The sequence below is a fragment of the Orbicella faveolata genome, unplaced genomic scaffold (assembly GCF_042242905.1).
Source record: "Orbicella faveolata isolate gen_17 unplaced genomic scaffold, um_ofav_v1 contig_24, whole genome shotgun sequence".
NCBI lineage: Eukaryota > Metazoa > Cnidaria > Anthozoa > Scleractinia > Merulinidae > Orbicella > Orbicella faveolata.
Genome location: NW_028301552.1, coordinates 20,815,595 through 20,839,335, shown reverse-complemented (window position 1 = coordinate 20,839,335; position 23,741 = coordinate 20,815,595). Strand labels below are relative to the sequence as shown.

Sequence of the window (23,741 nt, the reverse complement as noted above, 5' to 3'; positions counted from 1 at the left end):
GTGAATTTAGGAATGGTTTACTGATGGCTTCTCAGTAATGAAAATGCGCTTCCGGACGTGTTCCTGCCACTTTCTAGCCTCGCTCGTAACTACACTTCAACCTGCTTCTTCTACACACAGAAAAACCTCTCAACACGTATCACCCCCCCCCCCCCAAAAAAAAACCCCTAAATATGCAAACGCAAGGTGTTACAATCAAAGAAAGGAAAAGAAAACTATTGGTTAAGGACTAGTTACAAAAGTATTGAACAGAATTGGTTACGTAATGAAAGAATACAAATCACACAATCGAGTGTTACGGAATAAATATGATTTTAAACAAGCTGTTCCTATGGGGTGTAATTAAGCATTCCATGACAGGTATGAATCTTTTCTTGACGAAAACAATGTCTGAGAAATCATTAATTACAAAATAATGTTTAAGAAACATCTTACCTTTCAGAAAATTTTGTAATCTAGACTGTCTGGCCAGTTCATATATTTGACAAGTTGACACTGGGCATGTTTGTAAATTGGTGCACTTCAACATCACATTACTATGTAGTAGCATTGGTCGACTAAAAACAGCATAATTTGATTAAATAATATACACAGTACATTATTAGGTTGAAATATTGGTGTAGATTGTTGTACACCAACAGATACAGAAACTATTGGTACCTGAATCATAACAAGTGAAAAATCGTGCATGACACATTTACATGTACATGTAACAGCCCTCCACCTCAGAACCATCACAGATATGATATGATATTTTTAAACTCTCTGAAATTTCATATTATTCAAGATTAACATCCACATACATCATCTAGGGCAACCCTAAAACATTGAATCCGGAAACCCAAACCTAGAATCCGGAATCCGGAATCCGGAACCAGAAACCAGAATCCGGAATCCAGATATTATGAATGATGATAGAAATAATTCGCTTCAGCAATGTCTAATAAATAAATTGAGCAAAAATTATATTGTTGTTATTTATATTCTTGGCTTTACTTGAGCCATAAACTGTAATTGCTAAAAAATTATTCACTAGTTCTGAACAACCCTTAGCTACACATCAGGCCTGGTTGTTCAAAAGCTGGATAAAGCTATCCATTGGGTAAATCACTATCCAGTCAGGGTTAGTGATTTTTCGGCTGGATAGAGTTACTCATAGCCTGCGAGCAGGCTCTAGTATCTGTCTCTAGTGTCTGAACAGGATAAATAGGTGTCTTGTGTTTTTCTGCATTGGCATGTGACCAAGTGCCTTCATGCGGCTTTGCCGCTCATGCCCCCGGCCCAAACACGAGAGCCTGCTCATAGGCTAAGTTACCCATCTTTTGTTCAACCTGGCCCTGATGAGAGCCCGGTTTTTGTCTAGATCTAATTGCTCTGAGAAGACTGGTGAGCAGCACAATAAGAACAATCTATCGCGGTGAGTTTCTGGCAGTCTTTTAGTATCTTTTAACAACATGTGGTCTGATCTGTTAGCAAGCGAGAAGCAGACAGAAGTAAGTGTGCAACATTTCTACAAATTGTTTTAATATGATGGCCACCAAGAATATGAAATGCTGATTTGTCACAGTATCAGTGTGGAAATTGTGTTGATCTGGAATTGGTCTCGTATCTGTTGGAAAAATCAAATTTCATATTTAGACCAGCCAGGTTAGCCTTTATACTTCGAAAGTGGGGGGCGTGACTGTCAACGTACAGGGGGCTGCCACTGACGGACATCCCGTGCTCTATGACATTTTCTATCTTGTTTAGTATCTACTAGGCGTAAAGGATAAATTTATACCTCTGGTAAATTGAAGATCACTTATTTAACAAAATGGCAATTACCAGCAAGCTTATTTTAGACGCTCTCAGGGTGCTTGGAATAAAATTAAGACGCACTTTACTGAGATTGTCATAATCATAGCCCTCACTAGAAATAACGGTTGCACGATTTCAACAGATGGGGAATTTTTGTTTCAAAAAAAGGTTAAGGTTGAGTTCCTTTTTACTTGGCAGCTTATTTTTTACAAGCGAAAAGCTAAGCAAAACAATTTTTGCGTATTTGAAGAGCTTGTTTTCTTTGATTTGCAGATTCCAGTTTCTGGTTTCTGGATTCCGGTTTTTGGTTCCGGATTCCGGGTTCCGGATTCCGGTTTACTGGGTTTTAGGGTTGCCCCATCTTTAACAGTGTGTTTGCTTCACATTCAGTTTACACATGGCTGTTATCCAGCATAGGCAGACTTATTAAGTTTTCCTTCAAAAATATGTTGCAACAACTATTGCATCTTTCATTACTTATTCTTGTGATGAAATGACACAAAATCTAAGTACAAGAAGTCATAAGCATAAAACTAACTTACGTGGTAATGCTTACAGTTGCCCTTACTGTCTGCATATGCCATCCATAAACTGGTACCGCCTGGACAACACACTCACTATTTTTCTGATCACACCTTTTAAAACGTCACTGTTATATAACTTGTCCTGAAAAAGCAATACATGATATGTTATGCCTTTGGCATTCACCAAATACCTTTACATGATGTACAATGTACACCTATCAACATTCACAATTCTTTTTACTGTACAGAGAGAGACAGAGGATTACACGCCATTACAGCGCTGAGCTACAAACACTCAAACAAACTCTCACAACCTCGAAAAACTCAATTGAATTTACTTACAGTGACTTTCCTCGCCATTTAAAGGTGAATAGAGATAAACTTGCATTGATTAATCGTCTATGGAAGTGACGATGACGATTACCGTTAATTCATTCACGAAAATAGATTAACTTGACAGATTCCGTCTGCTGTGGCGGTCTGGATGAGAAAATTCCGCCCACTCCAGGAACCAACCAGATTGCAGGATTTGTTGAATTCCACCCGCTCACGAGCCGAGAAAAAGTTAAATAAATTTACAAAAGAAGGAGAAGTTTTCGCCCTGTCCAGTTCTCTGTAATAAAAATATCATTTACATACATTTATTATATATGGTTTGTGTTTAAAGCCGATATAATGCACACTCTGATTGGCCAATTCTGGTGCATTATTTACATTTGCATGGTATACCTCAGTAAAATCATAAAACATCACGTGCGACTAAAATAAAAAATAAAAAATAAAAACAAATGCCTAATTCATAATAATTTAAAATACTTAACACTAAAACGAATCTAATTCTTTACTTGAAAATTATTCTCCCATAATGCCCATGGGCCAATTACAGGCATGCTAAAAAGTCCTAACACAAAGTAAAAGGAAATTAGGAAAACTATTACTTTTTTCCGGAAAATTGTAGCAACTGAAGACAATGATTGAACACTCTGAGAGTGCATTCTGTCACCCTGACGAGATAAAATTTAAGGAGAATAGAGAATGCACAAAGTTATATAACAAACGAATTGGTACAGGACAGGACCAAGGAAACTGTACAGCCAGGAAGAAACTGAAACTTTCTTCGACGAGCAAAAAAGTATTCACGCACAACAAAGAAAAAAACAGTCAGTGACATTCGGTTGATAAGTTAGTTAATAAAAAAAATTAGTGTGAAGAAGAGAGCAGAGAGAGAGGAAGTGGAGAGAGGAGAGCACTCTCACCAACAAAATTGTGTATGTAAAAGTTACTTTTATTACTGAGAAATGATCAGGGCAAGAACTTCTTCTATTACACTGTTCAATTTACCAAGTAGAGCTCTTCGCATTTTTTTTTTTTTTAATGAGTACTATCTCACTTTTTAGGAACATTTCCATATTAAGTGTAAATACCGCATTGGGGAATAACCTCTCACTAAGAAAATAGGGTCCATGTACCCCCAACCAAAAGCAATGTCACAAATAAAATGAAATACATGTAGCAAATCAAAATCAAAGTAGAGCTTTATTTGCAGACAGGATTTCCACGCATAATCGTCTACTCGACCTTGGACTATATAAGCATTTCACCAAACCGAACTAATTGGACAGACAACAAAATAAAACGAGGAAATCTACATTATAAACACAAGATACATGTCACTACATCTGAGTATCAACAGCAAATCCCTTCTCAATGAAAGGTGACGGAATTAAAGAAAGTATAAAGAAAATTCGTTTAAGCTTGCAGTGTTAAAGTTAAATAATTATTCAGGCTTAAATTTGAATATTACTGACAGTCTGTATTTTTGCCGACGGCTTAAATAATTTAGCTTTGCAGTCATTTTATTGGCGGTAGCTTTACCAGTCTTCAACCAAATCAACCAGGAATTCACGCAAGCATTTCGCCAAACCGAATAAATTGAACTAACAAAACAAGGAAATCTCCATACTTAGTAATCACAATATGCAAATATTCACCTAGGAACAAAAGTAAATTTAGCAAATCCTGTTCGCTTCGGCTTAAAATGTTTTGTAGACCTCACGAGTCTTGGTTTTCAACAACAGAAGAAGAAATTTTAGCAGTCTACGAAGCGGCTGTGCCAACTAACTCAGAAAAAACTTTAAAACTCGCCCGGCCGTGTTTACAAAAACGGTTTTGGTTAAGCTTATTTTTAGACGTGAGGTTATAAGCTCAAGTTGACGACGAAAATCGACAGAAAACTTAATTTGTTTACAACTTGCAGCAACCTCCACAAAGCGACTCACGTGTTGTTGTTTAGAGACTAGCGAAATTAAAACGATGCAATATGTTAAATCTCTCACAACATGGCTTCAAATAAGGAAGACTTTATAAAGGATTCCAATTGAAAATAAGCTTATATCGCCGAGGCAACTTGTTAATTTTCATCGCAAACGCCACAACAGAAGTCACTTACCGCAAGTTGACAATTCAGTTCGGCCAGAGTAAATCTTCCAGGCAGAAACTTGCAGCAAAAGTTGTGAAGACTGAACTGAAGTAATATTTTCGATAGATCAACGAATCAACCACTTTGTTCCGCTGCGTTTACTGTTCTGCAATTTCTTTAAACAATCAGGCAAGTTTGATTTCTCTTGTTCATCACCCGGACCAAATCATGTGACTTTTGAATTTTCTTACACGGCTGCACAGCATCACTTCGCGGGAATTTTAAACTTGGGGGAATTCTGCAGTCTTCTGAGTCAATTTGTCGGGTACTTTCGCCTCCTTTCTATAGCCCTCGTTAGCTTTGGTTCACGGCATTGTTCGGTATTATAACCCCTCCTTTCTCTAGCCCTTGACTCGCTATAATTCACGGCATTGTTCAGTACTGTTTCGCCTCCTTCCCCAGCGCTGGACCGCTCTTTTTCGTGATCTTCTTCGCTACTTCTTTGCCTGTTAATTCTTGCTTTCTGCTTTTTGCTTCAGTGCAACCCTATCTTAAAAACATTAGATCAACCTCGGCTATCGTTTTTCTTTAAAAATCCCGCTAAGAAAAATGGCATTCTTCCGCTACAAATCGAGGGTGCATGTCTCTGTCAACCTATTAGCTGGAGTATAGCCGCCATGTTGCGCGACTCCATCGTCGTCGTCGCCGTCGCCGTCGCCGTCGCCGTCGCCGTCGTGCGTACGCGCCCACGAGTAATACCGCTAGCCATGATAACATGAGCAAAATCCTTCATGGGTTTCCTTTTCTTTCCTATATGGGTATGGGGCTCCGCTTGGCGGCCCTTCGGGCCGCCGGAGCTCCGCTATGATTGTTATTAGAGACCTTAAGCAAACACTGGAGGCGGCGAGGTGGACGCCAACCGGAAGTAAAATTTCCCGCTCTCGAGCTAATTAGCATAATCACGTTGAGTGTTGCCCGCGTCTTCCAACAGTGGCGGCGGCGAGAAAGGTAGGTTTGGCCGCCTCGAGAGACGGTCGCTTTATTTTCCCATTTGTAGCACCTAAAATACACAGAAACTCTTTTATAAAGTTAAAAAATGTTTTTTGACACGTCTCTTTGTATTTTTTTTTGTTACAAATATTTGATATTTCGTTTGCTTTACAGCGAAAATCTCACTTCACATTGGAGGTGTGAGTGAAGAAGAAAGATGGCAAGCGAAGGAGAGAAAAGCAAAAGAAATGGGTGAGTTTCCTGGATTCACATTGTTCCGAGTGATGTTCACGTCTTGTAGACTTTAAAACTTTAGATTGCAAGTACTTGCTGGTACAAAATGCTATTTTGTTCTTCCAATTTGTCTCTATAACTTTGGAATATTTCCGAAAGGTGAATCGTTAGACAGGACCTGTTTTTAATAAGCTTTTGTTTTCTCTCATCTAGCTCGATCATGGAGTGGACAAAAGCACATGATTTGATCCTAGCGAAAGAATTCAGAACTTCAGAACCATGGATCTTCAAACCAAGGACTGTAGATCGAGGAAAAGTATGGAATGCCATCACGGATCGTCTGAATGACGAAACCTCCGTGAAGTTTCAGGTGAAGCGGAAAAACGTACAGGAACATTTCAAACTACTACTGGACAAATTCAAGGCGAAACGAAAACATCACAGTCAGGCGAAACTGAGTGGAGTTGACATCGAAGATAGCGAGATGGATATTCTGATGGAAGAAATATCAGAAAAATGGGAGGAGGCAGAGGCCAGTGACCTTGGTTGCACTAGTAAAGAAAAGGCAGATTCAGTCTTCGTAAGGAAAGTAAAGATTTTTCGACGTGTGTAGATCCCTCAGCAACAGAAATTCATCCTCGTCTATGATGTCCTCAAAGCATGCAACAGCTAGAAGGTCTCGGACTTCTCGAAAAGTTGCCATTATACTCGTAAAATCCACGAACAAAGTCAAATTGGACAACTGAAAACGAAAGCAAAACAGCCGTTGCTCGCCGCCGCTTCTACGAAAGCTTAATATTCTAATTTCGCGCCAAGAGGAGGCGGTCTCAACCCAACTCCCGCCCGGCCATCGCCGCCTCCACCTAACCGCCTCAAGTGTTTGCTTAAGGTCTCTATTGCTGCCACTTCCCGCACATTATGTAACGGATTCGTTTTAAAATAATCCCTGTTAGATCTCTCCCTTGAGCCTTTAAATGAGCACATGTATTACAAAAACAATCAAATTTTGAATTGAGTACTCGCTGAATTCTGCAAGTATAAAAATGCTTCTCAGATTTCCACTATTATAGACTGGACGTGTTTACGTGCTCACTTGTCTTAGAGTTATTAACTGTTTGGATGCCGCTTATTCCAAGACGGCTCTGTATGAAATATTTACACTTGTATGCTTGATATACCAGCGAAATTATCACTTTTAGATGATAGATAATAGAATTACCTAATTAACACTTTTAGATGATTTTTTCCCAGTTGAGAAAAACAGCGAAAACTAAGACTTTTCTCTGACAATTCAGAGATCAGAGCGTTACTGTAATGTCCCTCTTACATAATGTTATAATTTTACCGTAACCAAAATTGTCAAGAAGACCATGAAAGTTCCTGCATGGCACAGAGCAATTTAAATCAATCGAACAGTAACCTCGACTTCCCAACTTCTAATAATTGTCCTACGACGAAATTGGCGTGTCTCTGGTCTAGCGGCAAATGTTGTAAAATACAGTTCAGCGCGGCGAAAATCGAATTCGATCGGCTCGACAGGTAAACGATGTACAAGTACAGACCAGTATACTGCCTTACCTGTGAGACAGAGGCACCAAAGGACGAAGGAAAATCCAGGGAATTTAAATATAACCATCGTTCCGGGGGAAAAAAATACGCATCATTCGGAATGCAAAGACGAATGCCAAATACATGTACGTATAAGTTTCTATTAGCTTGTGAATGCCGATTAGTAATTATGATAAAACTAGACCATGGCAACTGGGAATCAGTGCATTCAACGTATTGTCCTTGGCAGAAGTAGATTTGTTTTGCACCGTGACAGCAAAAGGTGCCTTTCAACACTGAACAATGACCGAATTTATACCAAGCCTCCGTGCACACGTATCCGGAAAATTTTGAAAACAGAGATTTTTCTCTCCGTTTTGAAAAAAAAAAAAAGAAAGATACGGGTCCTAAACCCAGTACCGGCTGTACCGTATTCGAAACATTTTTGACGCTAAAACGATGGAAAAACGATAACGTCCTTTACAGAGCAATGTTAGTCATATATGACCTTGCACGCAACAATTGGCGTCACTTTTATATTGGACTCAATCTATCACATCATAGTATTCGTAAACGTTGGTTTTCGTCCGTCCACCGTCCGCCGGCGTTTTTTTTTTTTTTTTTTAATTGTTTTCGAAAATCGCCGTTTTTGATGCTCGATCGAAAACGCCGATTACGTGTGGACGGAAGCCTACCGCGAAGAATAGACTGGGACAAGCTTGAGCATAAAAAAAATGAGTGATATGATAATTCGTCTGTGTAAAAATAAGAGCATACAGACGGACCATCTGCCTAGATAAATTGCTATAATTTCACTCCTTTTTTGTTATAAGAATATATTTTATAACATTATCGAGACAGAAATTTTCGAAACTTTAATACTATTTTAAGAATAAACCCGAGGGTGAGATTTTAAAAAGAAAATAGGATTTTGTGTGTTAAAAATTTGTAAGTCCAATACAATTATGCGTTTGTAACTAGACCGCAAATTCTACCCCTCTCTAAAATGCAAAAAAAAAAAAAAAAAAAAAAAAAAAGAACAACAACAACTACAACAAAACAAGAACAACAAAAAGGGAACTAGCCGTATGTACGTTCGATTTTAAGACGGAGGCTTTGAGTTCAAAACACTCCAAAATATTTCAGAGAATGCTGCGCGGTTATCGTCTAATGGAAGGGAGGAAACAACCCAGCGACAACAAGCAAACAAACAAATATTTTTTTCTTATGGTAACGTATCGGTTGGAGAAGGTGGCATAGCAAAAAATACAACGTTTTTCTGAAACCACTAACACCAATTGTTCATGAAACACAACAACAAGAATAAAAGATATTTTCACAAATTATCCCGGAAAAAACGACCTTGCAAACAAATTAAAAAGATACGTCACAATTCAACACCTAATTGCAATCATCATCTTTCTCAAAACAGTTGAGGACTACACATTTTTAGATTAATTACGAAGTGAAATCGAGCAAAACAGTACCTTGCGAAACACAACAAAGAGCTTAACGATCTATTGTTATTGTTGCTAGCTTTCTGCTGCACGAAATCGGATAAAAGAAATACCAGTGCAGCTGTGTAAATCTCGCAAGATTTGCTAGGCTTGCTGATTGTTCTCAGTACCAGCTTTTCGGTTGATAATCTGAAGACACTCTCTGGAAGGATCAATTTGTTACTTTGGCCTCCATTTTGAAATACGGTCATTTGAAGTTTTGTTAATACCGTTCCACCTGAAATAATTTTGCAAATGTGCGTATTTTTTTGATAAAATTTGCTCATTATATTTCCAAAATGTACATAATTCAAACTCTTGAAAGTTTTTACTTGAATAAATGATCAGTTTAGTTGTTGCGTTGTAATATAGACGACTATAAGAGTGTTTGTTTCCTTTTATTATAGAGTTTGTTCGTTTTTAGTTCTTTCGTTTGCCAGGAGTAATGAAACAGGCGATTAGTATCTTTTGAATCAATAACGTGAGGAGCAAACGTTATGTAATATGTTCTAACTTTGAACCATAAGAGTTCTGATGTCTCAGGGTAAATCCCAAAACGATTTAAAGTTGATAAAGTGAGACGCAGGTGAATTGAAACTAAGCTGTAAGTCTCACCGTGCCATTCAATACGATTTACATTGTAATGCAGCGACGCTTTAATGTAAAGGTGAATGATTCATTCAAAATGATTAGATGCAGCCTATTTGAGACAAATTAGGACGAAAACATTTTAAAATTTGCTAACAAACACCTTTCCCGCCGTACATGCACGCAAACAGCACGTTGTTTTATTTGAGAGGCTTGAATCTCGGCATCATTCTTAACATGATAAAAACGAATTTATACCTGTCAAAATAATAAAAAATAAAAAAAAATAAAAAAAACGAGAACTGCGCTCCGTGCCGTTGAATCGATGAGAATAAGGAGGTTATCTGGGATCAACTGTTAGCACTAATCAACATAGTAACCAAAATACAGCGAAGTGCAAAAGATAGATTAACTGCTCGTGCTGCTTCAGTGACAAGAAAATCAAATGAAGTGTTTTCATGGGTACCTGTTAAAGAAAGCCAGGAAACTATGCAGGAAAATCCAAGGAATTTCTGAAGCAATACCATTCTACCATTCTGGACTTGGTATAGAGGCCTTCAATTTGACCTTGGTAAATATAATTATACTCAAAACATTATGACGTCATTCGTTAGCGGTAAGCTCTTTGTTCACTGGATATTGATTTATATCGGTCACGATTCTCATTAATTCAATCACGTGTCAAGTCACAATACACGCGCTAAAGTCATGGATGATTTCAGCGGCACGTTCTGAGTTATAAAATCTTTTACTCTTTTAGAAAATACTCCTTATCTACAACGCCTGTTGGGAAAATGAAGAAAACCATAATAATGATAGTTTGTTTCGTCTATTCCTACAACTAGAGGATGTTGAGAACTGAAGATCTTATTTTGCACTGACGCATATTTGGAAAAACACCGCACGACGCCCTACTGCAGCAAATTTTCATGGAATTGAGAGGAGCGTCCACAACCCCAAGACGAATTTATATCAAATTTTATTGTTCAAAATTTTAAAGTTGGTCCTAATTTAGAAATTATTTCAAAACAGCATTCTTTATTTATGTTTTTAACAGAGCCTAAGGGCCGTACTGGAAAAGATCGGCAGTGGTGTACTTGACAGAGTGGAACGAGCGCCCTGAGTGCTTTGCAAACAGAGCGAAAGTCGACATCCTTCCAATGAGGCCGAGCAAGCATGGTTAATAAGAGATTTTTTAAACAACTGAGAATTTTCAGAAAAAAAAAATTCACCCGCGTGCTATTACAGATTGGCACTCGAACTGAGTCGGACACTGTCGACATCATGCGTACCATTTCTACAAATACCTGACTCAGCTTTAGTCACGTCTGACGAAACTTTTAGCTGGAAGAGAGAGAGAGAGAGAGAGAGAGAGAGAGAGAGAGAGAGAGAGAGAGAGAGAGAGAGAGAGAGAGAGAGAGAGACAGAGAGACAGAGAGACAGAGAGAGACAGAGAGACAGAGAGACAGAGAGACAGACAGAGAGACAGAGAGAGACAGAGAGAGACAGAGAGAGACAGAGAGACAGAGAGACAGAGACAGAGAGACAGAGAGACAGAGAGACAGAGAGACAGAGAGACAGAGAGACAGAGAGACAGAGAGCCAGAGAGACAGAGAGACAGAGAGACAGAGAGACAGAGAGACAGAGAGACAGAGAGACAGAGAGACAGAGAGACAGAGAGACAGAGAGCCAGAGAGACAGAGAGACAGAGAGACAGAGAGACAGAGAGACAGAGAGACACAGAGACACAGAGACACAGAGACACAGAGACACAGAGACACAGAGACAGAGAGACAGAGAGAGAGTGACAGAGAGAGACAGAGAGAGACAGAGAGACAGAGAGAGAGTGACAGAGAGAGACAGAGAGAGACAGAGAGACAGAGACAGAGACAGAGACAGAGAGACAGAGAGTGAAAACGTTTACAGTGGATGCGTTTAATCTGGGGGGTATTATTGTACTCAGCGGTATGATATTTGGAAGACCACTTATGAGCTGTTAATCGTGAATTCTAGAGACCGGCGGTTATTGATTATTTTTCACGCTTAAATTTCGCGCAATTCTATTGGCTACTTTACGTCATGTGGTGCAAAATTACTGGGCAGTTTTCACGCATTATAATAAAGTTTCCAAATAACGCGCGCTCTGATTGGCTGAAAGAGCGTGCTTTGTCAGAGAACAGAGCACGGGTTGATGACGGTAAGTTGGCTTCCAAATTTTTGCTTCGGAATTTTGACAAATTTGCCCCAAATTAAACATCCCCTGTGATTCACACAAACGCAATGGAAACGAGCTATTTGTCTGTAGTAAAATATGGCTCACAGAGACCATTGTTAGCAACAGTAGTGTTAAAACTGTAGTAAAATAACAAGTTTTGCTAGATTCCCGCCGACAAAACACGTAGCGAAATAAACAAACTCTCAACCTCAACAGTGCTTCGAAGGCAGAAATTAGACTGAAGAAGTAAAACAACGACAGAAAACAACAATTGAACTGTCTCTGTTTATGATGAGAAGCTATATTTTTGTAAAAATGCTCAATTGCTCAAACAACACTTACATGCAGTGTAGTAACGCTCGTTCTCCGGTCATCTCAGCGAAGTGAACCGACGAGTGGTCAGTGCAAAACTTGCTCTGATATTCTCTTCTGTGCTCGGAGTAGAACCATTTGGAGCCGTTTAGTCTTTCTAACTTTTACGCTAGTTCGGGCAATCTTGCTGCATACGGCTACAAACCGTAAATAACTGTAGCTCCTTTCAAATTCAACTCGGCATTTCGCATTCTCATCTGCAAGCTTTGAGCTCCGATCAACCAGCACATCAAATTCACAGTCGAAGAAGAGAGTGATAGATCCATCGCATTCCTCGACACGAAGACAACTAGAAATACTGATGGATCAATTAAAACCAGTGTTTACAGAAAAGCAACCCATACCGACAAGTATCTCCATTTCAACTCTTACCACCCTTTGCAACACAAACGCTCAGTGGCCAGAACCCTTCTTGACAGAGCAAAGAATATTCCGTCGACTGACGAAGACAAAAAGTCCGAAGTACAACACGTGGTGGACGCACTCAAAACCAATGGTTACATGGACCAATTCTTAAAAAGCTGCCAAAGAACCAAACCACCCAAAGCATTAAATCAGCCCCAAAATAATCAGCCACAAAGCCACAGAGGCTTTGTTACTTTGCTATATTTTCAAGGAATCTCTGAAAAAATTGCAAGAACTTTGGGACAATTCGACGTAAATGTTGCTCATAAACCCGTCAAGACGGTTGGTTCGATCCTGAAGAAACCGAAGGACAAATTCGATCAAAACCTCTCAACTGGTGTCGTGTATAAAATCAATTGTAAAAACTGTGAAAAACTTTACATCGGTCAAACATCCAGAGCACTGAGATCCAGAACAAAAGAACATAAAAGAGCCGTCCTCACATGTGACAAGAACTCTCTTTTGGCGCAACAATGTATGAAAAACAACCACGAATTTGATTTTAATAACCTCAAAGTCATTGACCGCTGTCCCTTGTGGTCGCGTAGATTGTTCTTGGAAGCGTGGCATTCCATTCGCGAATCGAACTCAATTAATGACCACGCGCATATTCCAGACATTTACAAAATGCTAAATTAATCCCTAGCGAGTTCCTCACATTCTTATAAACATCTCATTTACATTTAGACGCCGTTAACATTCATTTCATCACTGAAGAAGATTATAGTATTTTAGCCGAAACGTCTATTTTAAGATTTTTAAGTCAGTGAACACAATTTTTTGACCTTACAAAAACTTATTCATTGACGGATGGTGATTATGTGAGCTCAATACTCGATTTATAATTTTTAAAGAGCCCTGGCATGGAGAAAGCTTCTTTGAAATTAGTGGGCATGCAAACTCAGGGCGATCTTTTCTTCGATTGATGTATTCGTTCTCATTTGATATTTGTCATACGGAATAAATGTCGTCGTAGATATCCTTCAAAGACTGCGTTAAGCGAATTTGAAGCGAAACTAACTTAGCCCATTTAGGAGAAAGAAATGCCATGACAACTTACCTGAAGGCCATTTTCAATAATTTAAAATTCTAACATGGCGCCAAGACTAAATGCCTTACTACACCGAAAAAGAAAAGCTTTATTCATCTCTCAAAGCACCTAGCCTCGCTGTATCACGGTATAATTTTTCATATATCAAAATTGGTCTTTTCGCTGCAAAATCAAAAAAACAAAAACAAAAAAACAATGGAGATATAGATTTAAGCCTTGCCCTCTACTTAAAGCAAGAAAATATTTTCGAAATGACATTTACAGTGGTAAGGGATGAATGTCCACGGTCGCGTAGAATTACTCCAGAGCCTATTACACGCCACAAAAAAAATACAGTTCAACCAGCTTAAACGTCAGTTCTCGTGGATATTAGCCTTTCAGACCTACTAAACTACTCGACAGAGTAAATATACATTGGAGCTGACATTACAATAAAAATAAGCTGCTGTTCAAAACTTCAGTCGAATGAAGCTTCGTAAACAAATCCATTGCGTAGAATATGTGAAACAATTTGTTGCTCGGGTGTTATGCCTGAACGAAAAAGAAATGTTGCAAAAACTAAGACAATTTTTTTGGCGGGCAAGAAACATTTTACAACCTTTTACTGATCATCGTTATCGACGGGTGTTTCTAAATAAAGCTCATTGTTGTAGGCTAAAAACTAAGCAAGGTTAAAAAAAAATTGAATTTGAGGTTATTGTCGTCTTCTTGAAACAGCATAGTTTTTTCTTCCTTACCTTGGAACTGAAACCAGCAAACTAGAAGGCACAGTTTAATGTACAACTGAAAAGCCATCGTAATTCACATCACCTAATGGCAATCATGTAGTTACACAAGTGTATAGTACACATGCAAATCTTGCATTTATTGAATATTTTTCCATCGTGAGCCAATGAACGGCAACTGGTTTTGACAATTACGCACTCATACATCTAAGAAAAGACATAAGCAAAAGCTTAATTATCTATGTGGCGTTATAGATTGAAAATAAACACGGGAAAATAACGGCAGGGTATCAAGATGGTCGTCATGGAGAACAAAGATGAGGTGCGTAATGAGCAATAAATACGGCAAACATGGTCTATTTTTGAAAAAGGTCTCGGTTCAATACCCTCAAGCCGTCGATGTTACGAGGTAGCCGGACAAATTTTCCACTCTCTCTATATAATCATTATCGTCTCTTTTATTGCACGAAGATTAATTACATCTGCAGATACATAAATGAACTATGACGACGAAAGTCACTTAATATTGTCACAGTTACGTAACGTGTATTATTAATGCATGTTGTGCACTTGTCCTAAATTTATGTGTTATATAACCGAGATAGACAAAATGCATATGAGTGGTTGTTGGGACAAATACAGAAACAGCATCGTAGTTTGCTTGGTCGGCTGAGAAATGTGGTTGTTTGGATATTAAGGAACGGTTTTGCTTTGTTTTGTTTCTTTGTTTGTTTTTTTTGTTTTTTTTTGTTTGTTTTTTTCCTTTTCCTCTTTTTAACATGTCTTTGTGGTGCTGAAACTCAACATGTTTTAATGCGTGACTTTCTGTGAATACTCTTCAATTCGTTTACGAACAGACTCGCCAAAGTACTTTAATTAATCATTTCATTTAGAAGAGGAGTTTGTTTAACACAGCTTCAGAGCAGTAGGGGGCAAAGTTGCCTTTAACAGTCTAAAATTTTATCACGTGGACAGCTCTTATGTGTGCGGTAGATAAGGCCAGCAAAAAGCAAAGCGTTTTCGCACGGAACTCGGCACAACCATGATGACACGGTGTATCATATTTGAAGTCGTTACCATGGCTACGATTGAAATGCACTCAGCTGTCAATGTGCATGGATTAACAATGTCACACCGCAGGTGTTTAGTTAAAAATAAACTGGGATGATAAAAAGTGTCTAGGTACGAGCATGCTGCGAAATGCCGGGTTTTATAACGTTGCCAGCAAAGCCGCGCTTTCAAAATCAGCAAACACGTATGTTGACGTGTTATTTAGGATTGGAAAGCATTCAACTGTTAAGCACTCTTAGTTTCATTTTCAGTTGTAGCATTACAGTGAATGAAAAACACTGAAGCTATAGTAGTCCCAGCATAGGAGCCTAGCTTGATGTTGATGTCGACTACATAGTAGAGAGACACCGTGGACTTTCACCACACCATTCTCATAAAGGGCTGACTTAGAGTTTATTCGCGTCTAACGTTTTCAACAAAGACTGAAACAAAAACGAACGAACGAATAAACAGAGAAACGAAAAAGAAGAAAGGAAAAAGGACAATTAATCTTTTCAATCAGTTTTGAAAAACGGGACCGGTATGTTTCTCCTGGTCCTTTTGTTTGTACATTTGTAGTTCGCATATCAAGCGATACTCTCGTTTTGTTTGCTGTATTCTCTTGGTTATCTCGATCTTATCAGCTGATGTAACTTAGTAACGTGCACAGTGCCACTTTAAAAAAACATTGCGTCTAGGATTGCCCTGGACCCTTTCTAAGACGAACGTTTGGCATCGAATTAAGAATGGACATTGAACTATTGCGAATATGGCAGACATGTCCTATCGCACATTTCAGTCAAAATCTGGCCAAAGAGGAACACATTCAACGATGAAACATTCTTTCCCGGTTTATCACGATTCTCATTTACATTTGTGCCTGTACAGGTGTACTAGCGATTGTTAAAATGTTTTGCTATGAAAAGGGAATGCGTGCATTCAATAACAGCAAGTTGAGAAAAAAAATCGTGCACATCCTTCATCTCAGTGAGATATTATTTTATCCGCGAGACACTTCATTATACTCAGAAGTCCCTCACCGTGGCAACACACGCCTCCCCTTGGCAAAGTATTTAAAGAGCTGTAAAGAAAGATTATTTGCAAGTACAGAAGATGCAGATTTACGAGGATCATCTCTTCGATTGATTCGTATTCGCGTTAGACATGTGGTTTGAATATCGTCGTAGATAGCCTTCTATGATTGCGTTCAGTAAATTTGAGGCAATCCCAACTTCACCTGGTGTGCATTTTGGTGACTGATATGCCATGACATTTTAAAACATTTTAAGAGTGCCTGCCTGTAAAAACCAGACAAATTCTTAATTTCGCGGCAAGGGTCGAAGGGTCGATTTGGCTCATATTCTTATGGTAGATAGGCTAGGGCATGACAAAAACTACTGGATAGTTTTTTTGGCAAAATATCCTTTTATTTCAAAGAAATATGCAAATTACCAAATTCCGTTAAAATCGTCATTTGACGCACCATTTTATTAAGCAACTCTGAGAGCCTCGCATGCAAAACCACATCATTCTTCCGTCTTTAAAACACTCAAATATTTTTGTGCAATGTTTAAATGTGTACTGGGTTGATTCTAGGGAAAGTTGCGTTGTCGTTTTGGGTGCAAAATAATAAAATTTCGAAGACATGTATTTCATTCACTTAAAAGTACTTCGTGAATATAATTAATTTTCACCATGTGCGAAACCTTCAAATGGATCAAGCTTCTGATGGTTGAATCGCAGAAGGATGGTCTACAGATTCCTGTAAAAATTTCTTTGGGCAAATGATTGTGAGCGACGCGAGAGCTTTTCAAAGTATGTCAAAAATGCAAACATTTGACCATCCGTCGTCAAATTTCAATTTACGGGTTAGACATATATTTTAGCATGCGCCACATGACTTGACCTATGTTAAGTTGAAATAGACTCAGAGCTGATAATTTCGAAATGTTCTTACCTCATTTGCTGTAAAAGGCAGGTCCAAAGCCGATTTGACGTGTTTCTCTCACCATTCGTCGCACATAAAGCAGAAGTTTGCTTTTGTTTACATAACGTCCGATGTACATCGCCAACTGTCAACTTATTTAACGGTCGAATACCATGAATCTGTGACCCTCTTTCGACACATATGATCACCACTGCATCTAAGTCCAAAACGGCTAAGTCATTTGTAGATAGTTGCTTGCTTTGCACTACACCAAACTATTACGTTTGATCATCATGGTTTGATGGTTTGAATACTTGCTTGCAGCGGTTCCTTGTTCGTCACGCAATGCTGTCATCCCATTTTAGGGGATACGGGTAGGACAATTTCTATCCTAATACGTAAGGCTCCGTAAGGCTTGGAATCACTGGGAGCACACAATCGTGTTGAGTAGGAAGAGATTGAATTAAGAAATGAAAAGAATGAATAGTTTACCATTGCCCCTGTTGTTATCTTTTGTTATGCAATTATTTTTGTTTTATACATGTAATACAGTGGGCTACCCCCGGGGAAATGGGTGGTGACCGCTTAATGGGGCTAACCGCTCAAATAGAGATTGGTGTACCTTGAATATTTAATTTTCACTGTCGGGCTATAAATTTCTTGGCGAACATATTAAATATTCAAGGTACACCAATCTCTATTTGAGCGGTTAGCCCCATTAAGCGGTCACCACCCATTTCCCCGGGGGTAGCCCACTGTGTTACATGTATAAAACAAAAATAATTGCATAGCGCGAAAAGACCTAGGTATGAGTATTACGCAGGGCATGTAGGTAGCGGTGGTCGAGTAAAAGATAACAACAGGGGCAATGGTAAACTATTCATTCTTTTCATTTCTTAATTCAATCTCTTCCTACTCAACACGATTGTGTGCTCCCAGTGATTCCAAGCCTTACGGAGCCTTACGTATTAGGATAGAAATTGTCCTACCCGTATCCCCTAAAATGGGATGACAGCATTGCGTGACGAACAAGGAACCGCTGCAAGCAAGTATTCAAACCATCAAACCATGATGATCAAACGTAATAGTTTGGTGTAGTGCAAAGCAAGCAACTATCTACAAATGACTTAGCCGTTTTGGACTTAGATGCAGTGGTGATCATATGTGTCGAAAGAGGGTCACAGATTCATGGTATTCGACCGTTAAATAAGTTGACAGTTGGCGATGTACATCGGACGTTATGTAAACAAAAGCAAACTTCTGCTTTATGTGCGACGAATGGTGAGAGAAACACGTCAAATCGGCTTTGGACCTGCCTTTTACAGCAAATGAGGTAAGAACATTTCGAAATTATCAGCTCTGAGTCTATTTCAACTTAACATAGGTCAAGTCATGTGGCGCATGCTAAAATATATGTCTAACCCGTAAATTGAAATTTGACGACGGATGGTCAAATGTTTGCATTTTTGACATACTTTGAAAAGCTCTCGCGTCGCTCACAATCATTTGCCCAAAGAAATTTTTACAGGAATCTGTAGACCATCCTTCTGCGATTCAACCATCAGAAGCTTGATCCATTTGAAGGTTTCGCACATGGTGAAAATTAATTATATTCACGAAGTACTTTTAAGTGAATGAAATAAATGTCTTCGAAATTTAATTATTTTGCAACCAAAACGACAACGCAACTTTCCCTAAAATCAACCCAGTACACATTTAAACATTGCACAAAAATATTTGAGTGTTTTAAAGACGGAAGAATGATGTGGTTTTGCATGCGAGGCTCTCAGAGTTGCTTAATAAAATAGTGCGTCAAATGACGATTTTAACGGAATTTGGTAATTTGCATATTTCTTTGAAATAAAAGGATATTTTGCCAAAAAAACTATCCAGTAGTTTTTGTCATGCCCTAGCCTATCTACCATGAAAATATGAGCGAAATCGACCCTTGCCGAGTTATTTTCCATTTTTATGGACAGGGACTCTTAAAACCCAAAGATGGCGCCGAGGCTAAATTAACTACGACCACAAGAAAATCATGATTAATTTACTCCTAAGATGATATATTTCCCCTTGTCATCTTGTGTCTCTGTATCACGGTATAATTCAATATAAATTATCTAAATTTATCATTGGTCTTCTCAAAACACTGCAAAGTTGAAGAAGTTTGGAGAAATTGATTTATCTTTGCCCTCGATCGATCTTCAACCATAAAATAGTTTAACTGAAATGACTTATAGCTTAAAGATGAATGTCCAAAGTCTCATACAATTACTCGAAAATTTATTACACACCGCAGAGATTTTGACCCAGGCTCAACATCTTTTTCGTAGTCGTCAGCCGTTCAGACATATTTTCCAGTATATTTGAAACTATTCGCAAAAATACACATTGCAGCTGACAGTTTTAGCTGCAAAATAAAATGAACGGCCGTTCAAAAAGTCAGTCGCATAAACTTTACTATTATGCAGCGTGTGAAACAATTTGTTACTCGGGTGTTATATCTGAATTAACGACTGAAAACATGTTGCAAAACGATAATTTTCTAACAAGCAAGATATAGTGTATTTTGTCTTGTCAGGAGACGTTTCTAACTAAAGCAAATTTGTGTATTCTAAAAAAATATGCAAGGTTGAAAATTCGAATTTTAGGCTCATTGGCCTACCATTGTGTCTTCTTGAAAAAGAAAAGTTCTTCAGTGTTCTTACCTTGTAATTGAAACCAACAAACTAGAAGGCATACTTTAAAGTATAACTGAGGAGCCATCGCAATTCACATCACCTAGTGGCGATCATTCAGCTACGCAAGTGATGCCAATGCACGAGGAAAGCTTGTTTTTATTGGATATGGTTTATCCTTCGGGAGCCAATAAACGGCAACTGTTTTGAATATCTACTTTCCCAGACTTCTAAAAAAGACATAGCCAAACACTAATTTCTGTCTTGTGGCGTTATATATTGAAAAGAAACACGGAAAAACCACTGCTGGATATCAATGTGGTCGTCATCTAGAACAAGGAGTGTGTAGTCAGTGGAAAATATGTTGAGGCATGGTCTGTTTGTTAAAGAGGTTTTGGATCAATCACCTCGAGCTTTCGATGTTACGAGGTTGCCGGACAAATTTCCCTTTCTTCACGGATAATCATTATCGTCTCTTTTATCATACGAAAATTAATTACATATTCAAACATATATAAACGCACTATGTTGAATACTGATGACACAATGTTGACAGTTATGTATTGTATATTAATGCATGTTATTCTCTTGCCTTGAGTTATGTGTTATGTAATTAAAGGGCAGACAAAGTGGAAATTTGCGGCACTAGAAGCAAATAGTTATACAGAAGGTTTCGGATAAGTAATGCTTTGTTTTCTACCATTTAACGTATAATACACTTTTTCTTGGTTTTGTTTACTTTTATTTTCTTCGTTTTAACGTGTTTCTATTATGCTCAAATTCAGCGTGTTTTAATGTATCACTTTCTGTCAAAACTTTTCAATTCGTTTTCCAAGAGACTCTCCAAGACACATTAATTAATCATTTCATTTTAAGAGAGCCAGAGGAGTGTGTTTATCACGGTTTGTTGGAACAGCACGGAGCGAAGTTGCTTTTAACCGTCTACAATTTTGCACGTGCTATCGTGTCCGGTAGATAAGGCCAATAAAATCAAAGCACAATGTGGAGCAATTCGGCAAAACCATGACACGATAGATCATATTTTTAGTTGTTAACATGGCTACAACTGTAATCTACTTAGTTTTCATTGTGATTTCCAATGTCACATCGCAGATGTCTGGGAACGATAATGTTGCGAAATGTCGGGCTAGAAAAGCTGAGCTTTCAAATTCAGTACACCTAGGCGTTGATCAGAATTCTATGATGCACTCTTATTGTGTGTGAAAGTTAACTTCGCTTGGCGAGATAAATAATTTTTTCTGTGTAAGTGGTCGTTGTCTTGGATTCATTTACGCTTTAGCCGTGCTATCATCGAGACATGATGCACTTGGGAAATTTGGATACCACTTAAGAAGCTAGAGTTGCCATTGGCTGAGCCTCGAGAAGCTCTTACCTTCTTTCAATTTTCTGCTTACATGAGAACTCTCCCTGATAAGGTTTTGATTGAATTTAGACTAACTTATTGCAAGAGGATAGGGAAGAAAAAAACATACGGTCGGGAAAAGTTAATTAACAAATAATGTACGGTTATTACATCTTTCAATTCCTTCAGACCCTATTTTCTAAGGTGTGAAGTCTTAGTCACATCAATGTTTGGAAAACCTTTATTCAAGGCGATATTGACGTCATTCGAAGTTTTCAAGGAATACAGTGTTCCATGAATAGAGGCTACATCGGGGAAGGTAATAACCAAGTTTAAAAAGGACCATTTTTATTTGTTCACTATTTCAAGCAGATTCTGTTGAGCTTTGCACGGGCGCAGTATATAGCAAATTCCTAGAGCAAAAAACAGATAGTTAAGGAACAGCCATCAAAACTGAAACAGGGTAGGGGGTGGGGGAGGGGGGTGTGGGTGGGGGAGCGGGTGTGGGTGGGGGAGGGGGAGTGTGGGTGTGGGTGTGGGACGGTTTATTATGAGTTAGAAATTCCATGGTAATATCTTCAGTGACGACTGAGATACTTCAGTAAAACTGATTGAAAGCACTGGTTTTTACGAGGTTGATTGAAATTAAAATGTCACACCGTCAGGACATTTTACTTCTCCAAACCACCACTGAAGTACAGCGCAGCTCCTAGCGCTTTAAAAAATTTAAATTCAAAATTTTAACCCAATCTGGTAGCCAGGTTACCGTTCATGGTGATCACGATTCGCATTTATCTATATGGGTGTTTATGTACATGGATGTACTGGAGACTTTTAGGATGTTTCGTTATGGAAAGGCAACAACAAATTATGAAGGAAAATCGTGCGTTTCTCTACATCTCAATGTGCTTTTCAGTTTTATCTGTCTATCACTGATACTGTTCAGAAGGTCCCTACAGCGACAACAGATGCCGCCCATCCGGAAAGTTTTAAAAGAGCCGTGAAGAATTAATTAAGCTCCTTCGCAATTGCTGCATGGACCGCCCATGCAAACTTGCGAGAATCTTTTCCTTAGCTTCAGAGATTTTGTTTAGCAAATTTAAGATGATATCAACTTAACTTTGTGCTCAATTTGGAGAATGATTTGCAATTGGGACTTGTCTGAAGGCCAAATAATGTATTATTCTAACATGGAACAGCTGCACAGCTGAATAAAGGGAACTACGCTAAAAACTACACTGATTTATTCATCTCCTGACCTAGAGATGATTCCTCGCTTTTTTATATCTTGTGTCTCGGTATCACGGTATTTTTTTTTTTTAATATATCAACATTATTGGTCCTTTCAAAACACTGCAAAGTTGAAGAAATTTGGAGATATTGATGGAGATATTGATTTAATCCTTGTCTCCGATCTACAACCAAGAGCCAGCTGTCAGCGTCACAAAAAAGTTGAATCAAGCTCAACATGTTTTAGTAGTCACAAGCCGTTCAGATATATATATTATGCACATTTACGCATATTAAGCTACGCGACATCGTAAATACACATTGCAGTGGGCGTGCTAAAAGCAAAATTACCGGTTGTTCAAAATTCAGTCAGTTGAAGCCAACAGACACACTTATTACCCAGCACATACATGCACGTAATACCTTCAACAATATAGAGAAATGTTGCAAAACGAGAATATTCTGCAGGCAAGAAAGTTTTCATCATTTTTGCTTGGCCATCTTTGTCGGAAAGTGTTTAAAGCGCATTTATGTAGACTGAAACATGGAGAATGTTGAAAAATTAAATGGTCATTGGTGACCATTGTAGTTCATCTTGATTAGTATCTTACGTAGTAATGTTTTTCTTACCTTGGAGTTGAAACCAGCAAACTAGAAGGCCTACTTTAGAGTACAACTGGAAAGCCATCGTAGTTCACATCACCTAACGGCGATCATGCAGGCTTTTACACAAGTGCACAAGGCATATGAAAAGCTTGCGTTTGCTGAATATGGTTCAGTGATCCGTCGTGAGCCGATTAACGCAACTGTTTTGATCGAATATGCACACACTCAGACATTAAAATAATTTATTCATGTGGCGTTATAAATTGAAAAGAAGGCCGGGAACCCACCGCAGGGCATCAAGGTGAGAACAAGAAGGGGGTGCGTAATCAGCCTTAAATATGCCGAAAATGGCAGGTCTAATTTTATGAAAAGTTCTGGATCAATACCCTCAAGCTATAAATATCACCGCTTAGCCGGGCAAATTCAAATTCTCCATAGATAATCATCATCGTCAATTTTATGGTCCAAAAATCATTTTATTACAGCCACATGCACGTACTATTACGGAGAATACTGATGATGA

At 38.5% G+C, this 23,741-nt stretch overlaps 1 protein-coding gene and 1 long non-coding RNA gene across 2 annotated transcripts; one reads left to right on the top strand and one right to left on the bottom strand.

The window, feature by feature from the left end:
- Positions 1-171: 171 nt before the first annotated feature.
- LOC149110843 (uncharacterized) lies at positions 172-23,435 on the bottom strand. The gene is made up of 3 exons (XR_016207936.1): positions 23,243-23,435; positions 2,340-2,463; positions 172-557 (listed from the first exon to the last, which is right to left on the bottom strand). It is a non-coding gene; the product is annotated as an uncharacterized LOC149110843 (long non-coding RNA).
- On the top strand, positions 5,881-6,662 carry LOC149110844 (uncharacterized). The gene has a single exon (XM_089291866.1). It carries the CDS (start codon positions 6,185-6,187, stop codon positions 6,575-6,577), a length of 393 nt encoding a protein of 130 aa, XP_089147992.1. The 5' UTR covers positions 5,881-6,184; the 3' UTR covers positions 6,578-6,662.
- Positions 23,436-23,741: the final 306 nt, after the last annotated feature.

Excerpts from the sequence above, each read along its gene's own strand:
- LOC149110844 (XM_089291866.1), top strand. The coding sequence starts at position 6,185 with ATGGAGTGGACAAAAGCACATGATTTGATCCTAGCGAAAGAATTCAGA.